The sequence below is a fragment of the Motacilla alba genome, chromosome 4A (assembly GCF_015832195.1).
Source record: "Motacilla alba alba isolate MOTALB_02 chromosome 4A, Motacilla_alba_V1.0_pri, whole genome shotgun sequence".
NCBI lineage: Eukaryota > Metazoa > Chordata > Aves > Passeriformes > Motacillidae > Motacilla > Motacilla alba.
This window is the reverse complement of record NC_052045.1, coordinates 8,270,971-8,285,627: the sequence shown is the minus strand read 5'-3', so window position 1 is coordinate 8,285,627 and position 14,657 is coordinate 8,270,971. Positions and strand designations below refer to the sequence as shown.

The 14,657-nt window shown below is 39.3% G+C and overlaps 1 protein-coding gene across 2 annotated transcripts in view; it reads left to right on the top strand.

Moving 5' to 3' along the window:
• NRK (Nik related kinase) overlaps positions 1–14,637 on the top strand; it is an 89,572-nt gene extending 74,935 nt beyond the window's left edge. For both annotated transcript variants that reach the window (XM_038164568.1, XM_038164567.1), the window contains exons 27-31: positions 1,695–1,795; positions 2,354–2,503; positions 5,427–5,586; positions 9,948–10,087; positions 10,880–14,637. In XM_038164568.1, coding sequence (XP_038020496.1) covers positions 1,695–1,795; positions 2,354–2,503; positions 5,427–5,586; positions 9,948–10,087; positions 10,880–10,963 — 635 coding nt within the window. In that variant the 3' untranslated portion in view covers positions 10,964–14,637. The remainder of the gene's footprint in view (positions 1–1,694; positions 1,796–2,353; positions 2,504–5,426; positions 5,587–9,947; positions 10,088–10,879) is intronic.
• Positions 14,638–14,657: the final 20 nt, after the last annotated feature.

The window sequence follows — 14,657 nt, the reverse complement described above, 5'->3', positions numbered from 1 at the left end:
CTTTTTCATCTTGTGACAGCAGCGTTTTTCAGCTTTGTTTCAGGATTGCATTGGGTGAATATCTCTTGAGTTCTTTCAAGACTCCCTGTTGTACATGGCAGGTGCCTTGTTCCCTGTCATTTCAGGCAGCATCTCTTCTTGCAGCAGTTACCAGATGATGTTATGGCTGTTCCTGTAATGGCTGGAAGGAGGGAGTGCCAGCCATGGTCTGTGCTCAGTCAGTGGTTCCGTTTTTCTGTAGTTACTTAAGGTTTTAATTGAACTGATGATTTCCACCTCATCTTCCCTCTTGGCCCTAGGTAACTGCTAAGAAATTGGACCTAGTTCAAGTCCTAGTGAATCATATTCGTAGGATGTCCTTAGGTAGATCAGCTCATCCCTTTCTCTCTCATGAAAGACCCAAATATGCCTTTGTTTAAACACCCTGGAAATGGTACCATCTCACTTTTCTTGGGCTCTCAGGCAGCTCATTCTTCATGGTTAATGTGAGGATTGTGACAATTTCTGTCATTTAACTGTGGGGGTGGATATGTGGCACAAGTTTTGCTTTGGTGAAGGAGGGTGTGAAAGTGGCACTTTCTTCGAAGTCAAATAAAGCCATGATAGAGAGGAGTGCAGGAAATGTGAGGTGGCTGCTTCTCATTAGTACCTTGCTTGACGATTTTGCTTTTTGGCTTTAGGAGTGGCAGGGGTCAAACTCAAGGACAAATATGAAACAGATGTGTGTTGTTACTTTAACTGTGATTACAGCTAAGCACCCACATATTCCGCTTCCGTTGCTCATCCTTGGGTTTGGTGCATTTTTAAAAAACACAACGACAAAATACTTATCCTAAAATTAGGCAAACATTTGGTAGGAGCTCCTGTGTTTACATATGACAAGCCACTCCTGCGTTTTTGACAGCACAGCTGCTGCTGTTTTTCTCTTGGTGAATCTTCTTGTATCTTGACCTTTGGTTGTACAGCTATTTTCCAGGTAGAAAAGGAAAAGAAAAAAAATTACTGTTCTGCATTTTGGTGGAGTTTGCTGAGTTTTCTTGTTCTCTGCCATGTGAGATAGCATCCTGCTTTCCATTGTGAAAACACAATGCACAAAGAAATCTTAATTTTCAATGCATGATTCTTCATTTATTCTCAATGGGCCCAGAATGACCTTAGTTTTCTTGGGGAAATTGCTCATCTCTTAAATGCTTACTCATCTCAGAAAGATGGGAGTCCTTCACCCACACAGCACCTGGGGATTTAACCCACAGATGAGCAGTGAAATGGAAATTCATCCTGCCAAGTCTGGCAGAATTGTTCAGCCAACAACCACTAGTCCTCCAACAGTAGCTTACTCACAACCAGTAGTGGTGGGGTGTGTTCATACTTAAAAATCAAGCAGGTTGCTTTAGCTGCACGGTCAAGACCTTTTTCTCTGAATAGTAAGATTTTTTTTTTCATCACTATATGAAAAGGAATATATAAATATTGGTAACATTCACTTGGCTTTACTGAAAATAAATTAATTGTAGGTTTCCAGTCAAGGTATTGTCACTGGTGGTATTAAACATTGATGTCCAGATGCATTAGTATCCCATGATGGGTAATGTCTACCTCTACAAGTAATCCATTGAAATTATTTCATGTGATGAGATGGTCTTTGATTGAAGCGTCTGTCTGGTACCTAAGGAATTGTTCTTCTTGTATTACAGTAAAATATGAGAGAATCAAATTCCTTGTAATCGCTTTGAAAAACTCTGTGGAGGTTTATGCTTGGGCTCCAAAGCCTTATCACAAATTCATGGCTTTTAAGGTAAGTGAAACATCACTTTGGTTCAGATGTGTCACTGTCTCTCACTGACTCTCATCTACGCTCTGCTTTTGTTTTTGTTGTTTTGTATAACGTTTATTCTAGCTAAAGATAAACTGAGTATTCTTTTAAAGAAAATGTAGTGCATTTGATGTACTTTGGAGATGGCAAACATGAAACTGTCACAGTCATGAGTGTTAGATGTGAATAACTTGCTTCTCTCTACCCCAGCCAAACTCAGCAGGTGCTGTGCCAAAATGTGCATTTGAATTGACAAACTCGATGTTGATTTCCCTCAAAAGGGGATGAAATAAAACACAGTGGTCGTCAACCTACTTTTTGCCCAGTCCATTTCTAGAATCTTGATTTCTTTTTCAAACCACAAATGATTTATCCAACTGTCCTTGCAGCTCAGTGGATGATGGATACTTAGCTCCTTAAATGTAACCTACTATTTTACCTAAATAGCTGTCTAACTTTTGAGACTTCTTAGGATCCTAAATGTAGTTCTGCAAACCAACAGTTTTATTGTGCTACAAACTGCATTTTTCTTTTTTCCAGTCCTTTACCTCACTTCATCACAAACCACTATCAGTTGACCTGACTGTTGAAAATGGGCAAAGACTAAAGGTCATATATGGCTCAGTAGTGGGATTTCATGCCATTGATGTGGACTCTGGATCTGTGTATGACTTGTACCTTCCAACACACGTAAGAGAATCCAAAAAACTACATTAATGCCTTTGTTCTTTGGGCTCTGTATTGATGATGATCAGGTTAAGAGTTGTGCTATTTTTCAATAGAATGATTAGTGGCAGCTAATACAAACCACTTTTCACATAGTTTCATAACACTGAAGTCCTGTTTAAATGCTTTTTATCGCATTTAGAATATAAATTTTAGTGGTTTAATGTCGGAAAGCCTATTGTATGGACAGTACTATTTTTAATTGATTTATCCTGGAAATGTAGGACTTAAACAGTCGAAGACACAATAATATCTACATTAATTTAGGTGACTTTTACAATCTGCTGCTGTGCAGGCAGCAGAAACCAGTTTCAGACTAAACAAATTTGCTGATCTTCTTGCCATTCAGTTGCCCATGAAACCACTCTGTAAATTCTGAAGAAGTTTTACATTTTCCTTGGGACTTTCTCATTAGATTGTCAGTAAGTTAGCATGAAGGTGTTGATTTCAGCCGTATGTGTACATCCTGCATTGTGTCTCTGTTTGAGGTGATGGTGAGCACTAAATTCCTGCTTTAGCTCAGATAACAGCAAATTGCCCTGCAGAAGTGAATGGCTAGCATGGGACTGTCCAATAAGAAGTCTCTCCTATGGTGTTAATATTTTTAGATTTTTGTTTGTATGCTTATTTTTTGGCTATTCTTTTCAAAGCTGTGAGTCTCAAAAGCCAGAGAATCTTGGGGGCTTAGGCTCAGCAAACTGGCAGGTTCCAGACTGACTCCAGTCTGATGAGAGACCCCAGATAGAGAAACTTCTGTGCACACTTGAACCCTCCCTGAAGTCAACAGTGCTCCACAGGGGCTGGGGGTGCCATGGCCTCCTTGCATCCCCAGAGCATGTGTCCCAAAGTTATGCTTGGGAGGTCTGAAGAAATGTTATCCTAGATCTGCATGTTGCAGCCTGTGCTGTATCCATCTATTTTTAACTTTTCTCCACTCTCAGCCCCTCGTTTTCAACCCAAATGAAAACCCCACTCCTCCTGTGCAAGCCACTTGATCACTCTGCTGCCCCTGCAAGCCACAGCCTCCATGTTCTGTCAGACCGGTGTTCCTGATGGACACAGTGTGTAACATTGGCTGTTAGATTTATGGACTGCTCTTAACTGAAAAATCACTTCTAGCTGTTCTAACTGTTGAATCACCTGCTAAAGGCTTGTACTGTTTATTTCTGTGTTGGTTTTTTAAGGTGCTTAGTATTTGTCTTGTTAGAGGGTTTATTTAATCTGACACTACCTTTGTTAACTAGTCAGCTATGATAAATTCCCATCAGTTTGTAAACTGAAGCGTGGTACCCACGTGCCTTTCTGGAAGTGGGTTGCTGAGGAAGGTGAGCAGTGACTTGTCAAAAGGATCATTAGCATAATTGCCCAAGAGAAGAAAGGCAAAGGAAAAAAGTGAACTTTCTTAGAGGCTTTACTTTTTCAACTGGCTGCAAATACAATTAGGTACCTGATGAGAGAGATTTCCCAGGTGACTGCCCTGAATATGTGGGGCACCTGAGACTGACTGCATTTGTGTGAGCTCTTCAGCCACAAGTTAGCACGGACTAAAAATATATTTTTCTTTCAGAGTTTTAGACCTGAAATAAATCAGCTGCTACAGCAGCTCTATCTTTTTTGATACTCTATTATTTTAGAAGAGCTAGAACCTCATACTTACCTCAAGGAGCTTTGTGGTGGCAATAGCCCAGACTGTAACAGGCTGACTTGAGATACTCTTGCTTTCTGGTAGCCTCTTTTCCTGGTTCCCCACCTCTTTCTTCATCTCTTACCTGCTGCGGTCACTCATGCGAGTCCCAAGGCGGCGCATTAAAATTGCTCTGCGGCTCTGGATCCCCGTTCTAGTGTTACGGATAGTTGTTGCGGAGGCACGGAGTCAAGTGGGTGGCCTGAGTGTATTCAGTTTGGCAAGTACAGCTTCAGTGCTTCTTTTATTGTTCGTTGTGCCCTTACAGTGTGCATAAATGTCTGTGCTTGATGGGAAAAAAAAAAGACCTGTGTGTGGCTGGCTTGTGAGAATGATGTAAAGCTCCAGTCATATGCTTCCTATAAGAATATTAATTGTGGTGGTTTAATTTACTATTTAACATCCTGTTTTGAGTAGCGCTTTAAACAAGGAAGTGCTTTGTTACTGTTTTTTTAAGGCTGTCCTCTTTTTCTTTCAAAAATGCTTTCATAAAACCCCACCTTCGTGGTTGTATACTTCACCTTTGGTTTTGGATTTTTTTGCTTGGGATATGTTGGCTTCTGGGAGAGATTCGTGTGAGTGAAATGCACTGCTCCTGTGGCATGCAGAGGTGTGCCCAACAGCAGTCAAATGGGCAGCTATTTGTAGTGAAGGATCTGGGAAGGGAAAGACAGAGTGACAAGGTCCAGGGAACTTTTTACAGCAAGATAAATATTATTAAATTTGCAGGTTTTTAACTTGTGAGTGGGGGAAGGGAAATATCATGGAAAGTGAAAGCACTGATCTCCTGGAATGTGGAAGTTTCTGTCCTTCATCTTCTGAAAAAATTGTGAATTCAAATTTATTTCACCTTTCTCCTATTTATATAATGCAAGTATTTTGTGAGGGACTAAGTAAATATTATTGTGTCTCAATGGCTCCATGGCTTCTTGAAACCAATTAAAACTGGTAAATTTAATGCGAACTATTGAACATTGATTTATTTGCAAACCTGCTGTCATATTCAAAGGGAGGAGAAGGGGAGAAAGTCTGTTTCAGAGGCTTACTAGCAAACTATACAGCCTCTGAGAACAGGCATTTCTTTCACTTTCCATGAGCCATGAGCTAGTTCTTTTTATTGCTCTGCCAAGCTAGTTAGATCAATGTCATCACTGAAATTGCAGTCTGTGTTCTGATATAAATCTTAGTAAAATACGATTCTAGATCCAGGGGACGATTCGCCCCCATGCCATCATCATCCTCCCGAACACCAGTGGCATGGAGCTCCTGCTCACCTATGAAGATGAAGGCATCTACATTGATATATATGGGCATTTCACAAAGGAGACTGTTCTACAGTGGGGAGAAATGCCAGCATCTGTAGGTATGTATGAAAAATAGCTCTCTATTAAATATAAGATGCTGCTGCATGAAGCCTGACTTCTTTATGAGGTTTGTATCTATGTGAAAATGGTTGTATGGCACATAAAGCAGCTTCTGAGCAAACCAGATGTGTAAAAGGGTAAACAGATTTATGGGTGTTTGTGTTAACACAGCCAATGATTGCAGTAGGGGCTTCCTATTTGGACACAGTCTGTATTCTTGTCACACTGTTTATTGCATCACACATTGACTATAGAGACAGACTTCACTGAGAGTGCAGCTTACCACCAGTTTCCACAGGGAGAATTATGTGAATTAGAGAGGGGAAGAAGTGTTTTGGTTGTTCATAGCTCACAGCATTTTATGTAGAAATTCACAGCTACTGAGGGGTCAGTTACTGAAGAGATCTGTAACTGCTGTCAAATGGGCCCTTCATTTTAGCACTTTAAATTCATAGGGCTGCCAGCCCAGGGTATTTGTGATAGATTCTTAATCTCCCCATGCTTGCAGTTGGCTGTGTAGGAGGAGATTCTGGTTGTACTGCAGCTGTTTGTTTCACCTTTCCCATAGGGCTTCAGTATGGGGAAAACGAAGAACAACACAGGCAAATTTTTGGGTTTATTACTTGCTAATTTCTGTCCCATTCCTGTTCTTTATTTTAAAACAAACATACCAACAAAACAAGCCCAAGACAGTTATACTGCACAGAAGCCTGTTATTAGCTTGGAGGAAACTGGATACCACAGTGAAAAATCAAGGATGTTCACTTTTTTCCTTTCACTTCTACCGGAGTAGTTTTAGAGAAAGCCCATCTTTGGGATGTGGTACAAATGAAATCTGACTTCTGATTGAAATTATATTTCCACTAAAAATTAAACTAACCTATAAACACACAACTCAAACTTCAGATAAGGGCCTCTGTTAACTGTTATTTTAATTATTTTACCCCTAACTCCTATTAATTTTCTTAATTCTTTGATATCCTTGGCTGCAGACAAAATTATTATAAGAGAAGTGTGAATAACTGTTATTTGAATGGCCCAGCTTGGGGCAACTTGACAGTTTCTTAAAAGATCATGTTTTCCTGGGATTTCTATGCCCATTTCAAACCTTCTGAAGTCTGTATGAGCATATCTCAGTTTTCACTCTCTGTTGCAGAGACAGAAGGGTCTTGTGTTAAGGGTGCTCTCTAGTCATCCTTTGCTCATTTCTTGATTTCTTTAAACACGTGTTTTGAAAGAAAAGTTCGTGGTTGGTGAGAGTATTTTGATACAAAAAATAAAAAAGTTTGTATTATAATCGATGGATTTAGGGCAGAGAATCTAAATATATCTTTCTCATAGTTTTAAATTGGGACCTCTGTGACCAATCTGTTAATAAGAAATCAGAGAGAGGAAGCTGAAATCCCATGGGAAATTAAAAACCTGTAGAAGTATTCTATGTTTAATCTGAAAGATGTACACATATGTAGGGCTAAATATAAATATAGCTGTAATATTTTCTATAAAACAGGTTTTAAAAAGGCATTAAGAACATCAGGTTAATAAGATTTGGGAGCACTCTTGCCCTTTTGTGTGAGTAATGTACTTACAATACGTAGCCATAAAGGGTTGACACAAAGCTGCATATTCCCAGAGGAACTAGTAAAAGTCTTTATTTCCTTTTCCCTGTACATTTTAGAAGCAAGACTATTCTGTAGAGAAACAGACAGTGTTACCAAAAGGTGGTTAAATTACTGCCTCAATGCTCCACAACATACCAGCTGGAAGCATAGGATATTTTTATCTAAAGCTGAAGTGGAAAGTGGACTCAAAGTAACTATTCCCAAGGTGCTCGTGGTATAGGAGCTATTGTTCCAAAATAAGACAACTTTGAGTATCTGCTCTCAGTTCATCTCACATGAAACACCTCTAAAAGCTCCCACATGGGAGGATTATCATGACTCAGTGCTGACCTTTGAATTGGATAGCCTGCTATCCTTCAAATTAATCTCCATGTATGGATAAGTCCTTGTTATTGGACAACTGTGCAAATGGTGTCATGAAGCCATTTTGTTTGCATGCTGTTTCACAGAAGAAATTTGGGAAAGAATTTTTTGATTCTGCTACAAAACTGAGATTTTATGCTACTTGTACTTAAACCTGCCATTGTCAGTTGCCAAATTCTGGGTATATTGGCCAGGCAGCCGAGCATCAGGGCTGATCTTGGTGTATCTGGTTTATTCTGTTCCTGTTTGAATACTGCCTGCAGGTCAGATCTCTTCAGAACACAGCAGAGGTGGCCCAGCAGATGACCTAGAGCTTGCAGCAGAGACTAATGAAGTGGTTACTGGGAGCTGCAAGGAAGCTAGCTATCAAATTGAAATCTGCCAGAGGCATAGATACAGACACAGCATAGTGGCAGCTGGAGTGTAAATTTCATCTAGTGGAAAAGATCAGGAGACTTTATTAGTTCTTTGTTGCTAGACATATATGACCTATACTAAACAGTGTAGCCACAGAATTGTTTCATGCTGTTTATACATATGCACCTGCCTTGCTTCCCACCCCTAGAACCACAGGTGCCTCCTCTCTGTTGTGTTCAAAAATGAAGTTTGAAAAGGTTAATGTGATGTCAGTTGGTACAAAAAATAGCAAAAGTTTGAGTCTTGTATAATTTTGATGTTCTTTACTTTATGTGTGGTCTGGGCTTACTTTTCAGATACTGTAGACTGCATGGGTGCTGCCCTGGGCTCATCCTGCTACTGCTGCACTGTTCAGAAATGTTAATGACACTTTCTTTGCAGCCTACAGCAACGGTGCCCTGTTGTACAGCCTGAACCATAAAGAAAAGATTGTAAAATGTATTCATTTCATGTGTTTGAGTTTTAGAAAATACTCCTCCTCTTTTGCCACTCACCCTTGGTTACTCACTGCGGCTTTGCTTTTAAAACAGGTTCATTTCTTCCTTTTTACTCATGACTGGAATACTGGGAAAGAATTATCTTGCTCTCAGCACTAGTGGCAGGGAAGCCCTCAGTGTGCACAAAGAATAAATGAAAATCTTCTGAACAGATTTAGGGGAAATTTATAGACTCTGAGGAAACTAAAATCACAACACTGTAACCAAACCATATGTGTTTCCAGGGAGGTATGATTTTCATACATTTGTTCTAACAGCAATTATAAAGCAAGGATTCCAAATTAATATTAAATCAACCCTGCTAGATGTATATAGAGTCATGTGGGCACGTTGCCTTTATTTTCTGCTGTCCTTCTCGAGCAGGATTGCGGGCTGTTGTTTCCGGTATCAGTCTGTACTGAAAGTTCAATTTTTAGACAAAAACTTAACACAGAAGGTTTTAGGAAGCAGACCTTTCTCACACTAATAATTTAGGGCAGATATACACTGTCCAATGAAGCTAAAACCCAGTCCAGTGCACGCATTCCCTCTGCATCTTTTTAGAGCAACAGAATTCTCAGACTAATGAAATAACTGTTGATAGTTGAGCAAGAGGAACAATTTCTGAGCATTGACTACCAATAGAGCATAGCTAATGTGATTTTACCTTGGAAGCCCATACAAGTACCAGTCAGAGGGCTTTCACTGAAACTATGCCTAATTTGAAATCTGTGGTCTTAACTCCTTCATCACTATTCCAGTTTCTTATTGCCAGATTTAAAGGGAGTATTGTTGTAAGCTTCACAGTGCTAGAATATCTTCTTTTGGTTTTGGAAATATTGCATATAATCAGGGATGGGAAGACACCAAATTAATCATGCCATGGACTCAGATTCTGAATTATTTAGGTTTCAGACTAAGCTGAACTCCATAGTAAATACAAACCCAGTTTCCCAATAGGAACAGAGTGCAGTGGGTACAGAGAAGACAGTCAAGACTTTTCTTGACTATGAACAGTTAAAGAATGAGAGGCAAAGATGGGCACAAGTTGCACCAAGATATTAGGAAGAAATGTTCAGCCTTGAAAGTAATGATTCATTGCAGCAGGGTCTTGGAAAGGTTGTGAAATATCCATCAAACCATATCTGTACAAGGTCCTGAGTAGCCTTGTCTATTTTGGCCCCACTTTGCAGGGGGCCAGTGGTTAAACAAGATGCCCTTCAGAGTTTTCTCCAAGCTTTTGTGAGTCTAAGATATACAGTAGTAGTTCAGATTTATGTATAGACTTCAAAATAAGTCTGAGAGGACAAACTGAAATTTAGTTACTATTCCTAAGGCTTTTTTGTGTAAACTTAAAATACAAATAATTCAGATATATCGCTATCAAAGAGAAATGCATCACATCCATAATTAACATAAAAGAATCAGTCTTTCAGCTGTTAAATAGTACCTTTTTTCTTTTTTTTTTTTTTTTTCTTCTAGCTTACCTTCAGTCCAATCAGGTCATGGGTTGGGGAGAAAAAGCGATTGAACTACGCTCTGTGGAAACAGGAAATCTGGAAGGAGTATTTATGCACAAGAAAGCACAGAAGCTGAAATTTCTATGTGAAAGAAATGACAAGGTACAGAGATGACTACAGAGTCAGAGTATGGTGACTTAGCAGAAATGAGTAATAGCTGACTATGACAGACCAGTTGATTCTGGTAATTTGTTATTGGTTATTTCCTACCTTGGTATTACTTCCCTCTTCAAAGCCAGTGTAGTCACTGGTCCCACAAAGCACCCATTGTGGATATTCATTAGGGATGTTGCACACATTCCCACCACCAGCTGTTAGAACTCTATTCCACCCAGCCTTCCCTGCTGTCAGTGCTGACAGATGCAGGCATGGTGAACTGCGCAGCACCACAGGTGTAGTGGGGAGGGTTAGTGAGTGAGCCCCAAAAATCCCCAGCTACAGGACTGCCTTTCCTGGGCTACTGAAATTACAGGCAGTTCAGAGCAGTCATCATGGGGGGAAAAAAACCCCAACCCTCTTAATTGCAAACACTAGGTTATGGATAATCAGGTGTGATTTCTTGCATATAGCAATTTTGGTAAATGTTCTCTGAAATCTGTTTAGTCACACTGTCACATTTAGAAAACTGAAGTTATAAAACCTTAATTATTTTTTAATGTTCTTCTATGTCTTTTCAAATAGGGAAAGAAATACATTTAAAAAATGCAGTTGTACCACACGCACAGTTTCACTTTAAAAAGTTTCTCATGGGATTAAAATTCAATTGTGATATATGTATATCCTTGTATTTGGGACTGTGGCATTCTATCACCTTTCTTATATGAGTAAAAATATTTTCATAAATATAAACTGACAGTAGCATCTTTTTTTTTCTTTTTTTTTTCCCCTTTCAAGGTGTTCTTTGCATCTGTACAGTCAGGAGGCAGCAGTCAAATATACTTTATGACTCTTGGTCAAAATGTACTATTCAACTGGTAAAGCACATCAAAATGAAGAAAATGAAAAATTCCCTATAGGTAGCAGTGTAAAATTCTCAGAGGTAATGCACACGAATTTGCACTTCTTACCTGCAAAAATGTTGTCATTATTGACTTATTAAAATTCATATTCCTTCAGTCTGGAAAGAATTCCATTTTCCTGTTGAAGTATTGCAAACATGTTTAGTTTGTCTTTCAAAGTATGTTGCAAACAAAGATTGTATTAGGAGACTTTAGTGAAGAATGTAGCCAATATAAGAAGCTCCTGTACTCTGAAAAATGGACAGTTACACTTTCACAGGTGATGTAATGTTGGTATCTTGAACTGAAGTCACTTTTTATGGACAGCGACAGCTGTAGGTAGATACAAAACCACAGCTGGAATCTATTTTGAATTGGGTTTGGGCTCCTTTTGCAGTTTAAGCAAGCTGTTACTGTCACCAAGATGAACTTGAATGACTTGTCCAAGCCTTACAACAGGGAAGGAGTAAGGGTTTGTGGTGGGTCCCAGCGCAGATCAGAAGGCTTGAGGGATCCTCCTTGGACCTTGAGGGATCATCCTCTGTGCTGGGTGGACAGGTGTGTTTCGGTAGAGAGTTGTAAAAACAGTTAATTCTGAACATGTGCCCTAGCTGGGAGATTTTTACAAATGCAGGGGGGGACAGACTTTATGTTTCTCTCAGGGCTGGATGCCTGAGCCCACAGACACAGTTACTGTAGGAGGTATTTGTAAAAACAGTTTAAATAGTCTGTTAAAATCATAGATGCATAAAGCATTATGAAACAGAGCCTGTAACTTTAATTCACAGCTGGGACCCACACTCATATGAATTGATTTAAAGGCACTACCCATGTATATAAAGAAGGGCACAAGAGCAGGCACTTTCTTTTCTTCCTTCTTGCTCTTTCACATCAAGTCTTTGTGTATTTGTATGTAAATATAATCTTTCCACAATAGATATTAAGATTAACAAATGTATTCTTAATATAGCTATGAAAATATCCAAAGAGTTAATCTATTATAAATAGAAAATATAAATAATTCCAGGTGCTTTCTATGCTAATTACACCTAAATAAAGCTGCGTCTTCTAGTGTTATTGGTGCCAGTGTTTCTGCATAAACTCTGTTCTCAGGGGCTTATAAGTTGGCCATAAAAGTATAGAGATGTAATATATACATATATATATAGTGTGTTTGTATATACATATATATATATATATATTCAAATACTATGATTCAATTGTAGGGTTTAATGTAATCCTCATGTAGCTGATTTTTGGATGTGCTTTGAAAATGTAGAGCATCAAATGTAATACAAAAGAGCTCATTCCAGACATGATACAGTAGGGATAATGCTGTGGGCAAAAGTGAAATCACTAGTTCCAGTGCTTGAAAATAGGTGTTTTTACTTGATACTGAAAGGTGCAGGAAAAGTGTGTTGGAATATCTGTTCGTCTACCTCAAGGATGATGATTCTGTGTTGACTCAGAGGCAGAAATGGAGTTGCTGGAACTGGCAGCTTGCTGTCAGTCCGTGTGCTGGCAGTGATGCTGTGGCTGACACGTGCTCAGAACTGCTGTCCCTGGGGATGTCAGCAGGGAATCAAACCAGGGGCTAATCACCCTTCCCCTTGGTCCCTGGGCTGGCACCTCACTGCTGCAGGCAGGTCAGAGGTGCCTGCACTGTTGCTCTTATGTTTTTGGCTGTATGGAGGACTGCACTTTCCAAAGTAACTAACCTAGGACTTTTCACAGGCACTAGCTTATCTCAAAATGTATAGTGCTTTTTAATGAAGAATTTTCCTTTTAAACGTTTAACTAACAGAAAAATAAGCCTAAAGCCATACTAAAAAAAATACAGTTAAATACTCAAAGTGGTTCTTAATCTAAGTGAGTGATTAGCTTGTGTGCAGACTTGAAACCTGAATGGAAACTGCTTGAGCAGAGCTGTGTGACAACAGGAGCTCTGTCTGGTTGTAGTAATGTTCCTGCCTGTTGCTAGGGCCAGGGCTGGGGCAAATGAGCAAAGCCTGGCTTGGCTCCCTGTGCTGCTGAACACTTGGGCTCGTTGCATTGGACTCAACAAACAACAGGAAAAAAAAGCTTCCAACAAAACCAAACAAGTCCAAATCTATAACAGAAGCAGAGATCAAAGTTACAATTACTGTTAAAAAGCAAGTTGCAGACAATCAATTTATAAGCAACTTGCTTTTGACTTAAAAGTCTAAGAGACTGTGAAGGAAGAGCAGCTTTCATTTTGCACACAGTAGGTTTGCAAAACTGGCAGAGCTGCATGTGCTGTAAGTAGTCAGTGAAAAGTGTGTTTATCTCAGCAGCCTCTGCAGTTCAGAGGATGCATGGGATTTTTCCCTCCCCTGTTCTGGTGTCAACAGGTAGGAGGCTGATATTTTCCTGATGCTAGGGACTAGTTAAAAAGAATTTAGCAGAGAACAGTGGGAATTTGTAACAACTCATATGAACAGATTAAAGAAGCAAATGTGATCATGCTTAAGTGTACTGTAGCAGAAAATAACAGCAATGACAATATGCTGACACACTGTGAAGAAGTTTAACTTCATGCTAAAAGGGAAAAAACCCAAACAACCCCAAGTTCAAGAGAGAGAATATGCACAATTTCATTGGGATTATATTTCATTCTGTTTCCCTCTATAAGCCTCCTTCTTTCTAGCTCCAATTCAAGGCAGTGAGTTGGATTTTCATCTTCTATTCACTATAAAAAAATATTAAAAACTTTCCATGTGTAATTATGGAAAGCATGAGGCACCTAGAGGTGAATGCTTTTGAAGGATTTAGAAGTGGTATTGCAAATAGCAACAGCAACTGAATGCAACAAGGAGAAACCTGTGGCATTGTCTCTCTATCAAGAGATAGTCAGAAAGGCTGAAGATGAGAAAGAGCTCAGAGATGTTGTGAAGAGTAACAGAAGAAAGGGGAAGTGACTGAAGAGGAGAGAAAAGCTGAAGAAAAGAAACACGAGTAGCCAAAGGTAAGGGAGTGGATGTCTGGCACAGCATATTGCTGTAGGAGGAATACAAAAGGTTAAAAGATGTTAAGGAAAAGCAAGCAGCCAAAGTAATGGAAAGGTATCTGAAGTGACTGGGGGCTACTGAATGAGGGAGTATTTTGAAGAACTGTTCAGCTCAAAGCAAAAGTACAAAGGCCAGAAGAAAAAAAATCTAGTAAACAAAGTTATCCAGACATAATTTTAACTATGCAAAATGTGTATCAAATTTGTAATTTCATTTTGTGAGGTGTTTCACTAGCTGTACCCTTTCACTGACTTCTAAAACCAAGGACTAAACTGCTTAATGTGTTTTTCTAGTGATGTCACTTTGACATGAAAAAATGCAACAGGGGCAGAATGTTAAGGATCCATGTCATTAACCCTTTGGTACATGCAGTCTCCCAATGACAGGTGGTGCTCATAATGTTGCATTTGCCACACAAGATTGTGCTAATGCTGCAGCAATGTAGAACCGTGTGTATGTGCCTGCTTTCATTTTAGGCATGGTGAACTCTCTTTTGCAGCCTGAAGCTTGGCACATGACTTTAAAACCTGGGAACCATGCAAGTTATGTACTGTACATTATGTATTGTTCTCTAATGTGGAAATTGTACAATTGAAACAGTAATAAAAATACTCTGAAAAATCAATACTAGTATCACACTTGTAA